Here is a 4,948-nt window from a genome sequence, read left to right as displayed (position 1 = left end):
TCTAATACATTACTCTTAGTGGTCAAATACAGCTGAAAGAAATAAAAAACAAATCACGCTACTAAAAATAGGAAAATGAGCTTTTTAAGAGCTTTCAGGAATTTTTTGTCTACTGTTGTACTGTAAACTAGATAGTTTAAAAAATTTTTAAAAGCTTGGCTGGGTGCGGTGGCTCACACCTGTAATCCCAGCACTTTGGAAGGCCGAGGCAGGTGGATCACGAAGTCAAGAGATCGAGACCATCCTGGCCAATATGGTGAAACCCCGTCTCTACTAAAAATACAAAAATTAGCCGGGCATTTGGCACGCGCCTGTAGTCCCAGCTACTTGGTAGGCAGAGGCGGAAGAATCGCTTAAACCCGGGAGGCGGAGGTTGAAGTGAGCCGAGATTGCCCACTGTGCTCCAGCCTGGCAACAAAGCAAGACTCTGTCTCAAACAACAACAACAAAAAAATTTAAAGCTTTATAATAATAACAAATAGCCATCTTCTATAAAGTCAAAGTAGTTTACTTGAAATACAGGGACTTATTACAGAAATGGAATGCACCAGGTTACTTAGGGCCCGACATTTGAGAGGACAGTGTCTTCATAACCAAGTCCAGTGTATCCTGAATCCTCATACTATTTTTTTCCATCAGGGAAGAATATCTCACATGATTTTGTGTTTTCCTCTGGATCAAGGAGGTGAAGCGTACATGGGTTGAATAGACATCGAGGCTCCCCTAAGATGCCAACTCTGTGAAAAGAATTATAGGGATAGCTGAAGTGGTGAGGCCAAAGACTGCCATGCAGGGTTGCGATTGTGACTGTGGCTGTGTGTGTGTCTGTGCATGTGTATGTACATGAAAGCTGAGATACGCTCTCTCTTTTTAAAAACTTTCCCTGTTTCTATGAACTACCACTGTAGTCTTTTTTCTTTTTTTTTTTTGAAATGGAGTCTCGCTCTGTCACCCAGGCTGGAGTGCAGTGGCACGATCTCAGCTCACTGCAACCTCTGCCTCTCGAGTTCAAGCGATTCTCCCATCTTAGCCTCCCGAGTAGTTGAGTCTACAGGCGTGTGCCACCATGCCTGGCTAAGTTTTGTACTTTTTAGCAGAGATGGGGTTTCACCATATTGACCTGGCCCTGTAGTCTTATATATGAGTCCAAAAGTAAAGCAAGATTTTGTACTAGTGGTTCCCACATTTCTCAAAGGTGATTCTACTAATAGAAAAACCTCAGCCTTAAAAAAATTCAGTTACTCACTCCTCCAAACTAAAGCTATTTGGAGTCTAGCACAGCTTTCTAGCAATTTTTTTTCCTGGTCTAGATGGATGTACCTCAAGACTCTCTAGAAAAGAAACCAGGAGGAGATCAGGGCAGAAGTAAGACAATGGGGGTGGTCATCATGGCTAGACTCCCTGGCAGACGCATGGCGCCTGGGCCCCTGCCCCTTCCAGCCCCACCTGGGATGCCACCTCTAGGCACTCATGTTTCTCTTACTGGGCTGCTTACACTGGCATGGACACAGAGTCCAGAATTCCCACATGCTTTTCCATCTCGGCTGGCAAGTTGACACCTACTTGATGATATTTTTTCTCAAAGACATTTTGAGCTTTTTCTCTGAGAGATGGCAGCAGAGTAGACATGACTGGAGAACGCATGTTGATGGCTGTTTTAATTGCTGGGCGTTTTGCCATCATTCTCCTGTGGGGGAGGAAGGTGACATTTAGGTCATACCACCCTGTTTTCTAGTGCAGTGGCTCATGCCTGTAATCCCAACCCTTTGGGAGGTCAAGACGGGAGGATCACTTGAGCCCAGGACTTCAAGACCAACCTGGCCAACATAGCAAGGCCCTGTCTCTACAAAAAATTTAAAAAATTAGCCAGGTGAGACAGCATGCCTGCAGTCCTAGCTACAGGAGGGTCACTTGAGCCTGGGAGGTTGAGGCTGCAGTGAGCTGTGATCATGCCACTGCCCTTCAGCCTGGGTGACAGAATGAAATCCTGAGGAAGAAAGGGAGGAAGGGAGAGAGGAAGGAAGGGAGGAAGGGAGGGAGGGAGGGAAGGAGGGAGGGAGGGAGGCAGGAAGGAAGGAAGGAGAGAGAAAAGTCTAGGTCTTGAGCCTAGGAAAGTCAAAAAGTCATACCTGAATTGAACAAAAGTCATGCGCTTCTTTTCCCCTCCTGATTCCTCATTTTCACGCCTCCTGCGAGGAATGTTGAACATATTGGTACGAAAAAGTCTCCCTATTTCTTCCTCAATCTCTGTCAAGTGTTGACGTCGGAAGACAATCCAAGCCACATATGTACAGAAAGTATAAAAGGACTACATCAAAAAATAGACACGAATCACAATCCTCAGCTGTGATATGGAAAACTCCCACCTGTCTGTACAACACAGCTACGCAGACACAAACCCAGATGACCCAATTTCTCCATATTCCTGAAACACTACAAAATTATGCATGTACTCCCTTTTGCAGGAAGAAAATCAGACCAACAGTTTAAGGTATAGCATATAGCTTGTTAGCATCCTTTTTAGAAAGGATATCTGCTAAAAATAAGTGCCTGACAAATGGCCATGGGTTGTTGTAATACATTATTTCATATCAAGAAGCCCCAAAACATAAGTGACTCACCTCAAAGAACTTCCAGTCTTTCTGTGTATCTGATATTTTCTCCCTGCAATATAACAAATCACAACTATAGGTTGAGAGGGAAATTCAATCTTTCAGTGACCTAGTCCTTATCTTCCCCTAAAGTTAGGGTCATTATCTTGGCCCCAAGAGTATTTTCAGGTACACAAATGCTATCAAAAAGCATCGATAAAGAGTCTCAATACTTTCTTCTTCAACTTCCTACATTACCCAGATCAAAATTCCTAGAGTGGTCAAAAGTTAATCAATATAAATTTGAGGTAAACAAACCAGTAAGGAAACGTATTCTCCCAAAGGCTTCTGGTAATGTGAATGTTGGGGAGGTAAGGAGAGTGGAAAGGTGGTAAAGAGGAAGCAGAGAACTAGAGCGTAAGTCTGCAATAAAGGAAAGGAAAAGAGGCCAGGCATGGTGGCTCATGCCTGTAATCCAAGCACTTTGGGAGACCAAGGTAGGTGGATCACTTGAGGCCAGGTGTCTCAGACCAGCCTGGCCAACATGGAAAAACCTCATCTCTACTAAAAATATAAAAATTAGCTGGGTGTGGTGGCAGACACCTGTAATCCCAGCTACTCGGCAGGCTGAAGCAGGAGAATTGCTTGAACTCAAGGGGCAGAAATTGCAATGACCTGAGACCATGCCACTTCACTCCGGCCTGGGCAACAGAGCGAGACTCCGCCTCAAAAAAAAAAAAAAAAAAAAAAAAAAGAATAGTATACTGGCATGGGCACAATTAGTGAACATGGCCTCCCCTCCCAGCAGAATTCTGATTTTGACTCCCAGCCTTAGGAAACCAGGCCTGGCCTGGGGAGCCCTTGAGAGTTGACTGAGGGGGCTATGCACCTGCAGTCACTGGATTGGTTACAGCGGCCAAGGCCAGACCCTGGGCACTTCAAGGCTCATTCTGGTTTTGCTTTTTTTTTTTTTTTCTTGAGATGAAGTTTTGTTCTTGTTGCCTGGGCTGAGTGCAATGGCCCCATCTCAGCTCACTGCAATCTCCTCTGCCTCCGGGGTTTAAGCCAATCTCCTGCCTCGGCCTCCCGAGTAACTGGGATTAAGATGCCCGTCACCATGCCTGGCTAATTTTGTATTTTCTTTTTTTCTAGTAGAGATGGAATTTCTCCATGTTGGTTAGGCTGGTCTCAAACTCCTGACCTCAGGTAATCCGCCCACCTCAGCCTCCCAAAGTGCTGGGATTACAGTCATAAGCCACCACGCTCAGCCAGTTTTGCTTCTTTTTTAAGACAGAGCTGAAGTGCCGTAGTGTGATCATAGCTCACTACAGCCTTGACCTCTTGGGCTCAAGCAATCCTCCTACCTCAGCCTCACAGGAAGCTGGAACCACAGGTATACACCACAGTGGCTAATTTTTTTTTTTTTTTTTTTTTTTTTAGACAGGGTCTTACTGTCACCCAGGCTGGAACACAGTGGCATGATCATGGCTCACTGCAGCCCAGACCTCCCCAGGCTCAGGTGATCCTCCCCGGACCTCAGCCTCCCAAGTAACTGGGAATACAGGCACGTGCCACCACGACCAGCTAATTTTTGTATTTTTTGTAGAGACAGGGTTTCACCATGTTGGCCAGGCTGGTCTCGAACTCCTGAGCTCAAGCTACCTGCCCGTCTCAGCCTTTCAGTGTGTTGGGATTATAGGCATGAACCAAGGCGCCCGGCCTGCTTCTGCTTTTGTTGGGGTCTTCCTTGGAGGAACTGTGACTCTCAGGACTGGTCTTAGTATCAGGCTCTCCAGAACCATCCTGAACTCCCACAGTCTGGGAAAGATGACCCAAACCTCTCAGGACCTTCAACCTTCTCGCAGGGACTTCCTGGTCTGAATGGGCCCAAACTAGCCCTCCACTTGGGGGATGAGGCTGAAGAGGTGAGTACTGGGGCCTGCCCCTCCACTCCCACGGACTCTCTTCATTATATATCGGTTTCTTCATGTGCAAGTCTTCAATAAAGAACTATGGCAACAACAATTACGGTGAACACTAATTAAGTATGGACCATGTGCCAGGTACCACACTAAGTCCTTTATGTGTATTATCATATCTAGTCTTCATAACATCCCTGTGGTGTAGTCAGCATTATTATTCCTACTTCTCAACTGAGGAAACTGAAGTTGAGACTTAAGTCCAAAGACATGTATTTAACTGGGGGCAGATCCTGTACTGAAACTCAGGCCTGTCAGATACCCACATCTGTCCTCAAAACTGGAATATGAGGGGAATAAGCTTTTTTCTTTAAAATAGTTTGCAAGGCCGGGCGCGGTGGCTCAAGCCTGTAATCCCAGCACTTTGGGAGGCCGAGG

The 4,948-nt window shown here is 45.9% G+C and overlaps 1 protein-coding gene across 1 annotated transcript in view; it reads right to left on the bottom strand.

The window, feature by feature from the left end:
* Positions 1-492: 492 nt before the first annotated feature.
* The window catches only part of PPP1R36 (protein phosphatase 1 regulatory subunit 36), a 39,379-nt gene continuing 34,923 nt past the window's right edge, over positions 493-4,948 (bottom strand). The window contains exons 9-12 of the mRNA XM_037740474.1: positions 2,622-2,664; positions 2,130-2,308; positions 1,496-1,687; positions 493-737 (exon numbers count right to left, since the gene is read on the bottom strand). Of these exons, the coding sequence (XP_037596402.1) occupies positions 623-737; positions 1,496-1,687; positions 2,130-2,308; positions 2,622-2,664 (529 nt within the window). The 3' untranslated portion in view covers positions 493-622. The remainder of the gene's footprint in view (positions 738-1,495; positions 1,688-2,129; positions 2,309-2,621; positions 2,665-4,948) is intronic.

Source organism: Cebus imitator, unplaced genomic scaffold (genome assembly GCF_001604975.1).
Source record: "Cebus imitator isolate Cc_AM_T3 unplaced genomic scaffold, Cebus_imitator-1.0 Scaffold83, whole genome shotgun sequence".
Lineage (NCBI taxonomy): Eukaryota > Metazoa > Chordata > Mammalia > Primates > Cebidae > Cebus > Cebus imitator.
Note: the sequence above shows the minus strand (reverse complement) of the source record. Positions and strands in the feature narration are given on the sequence as shown.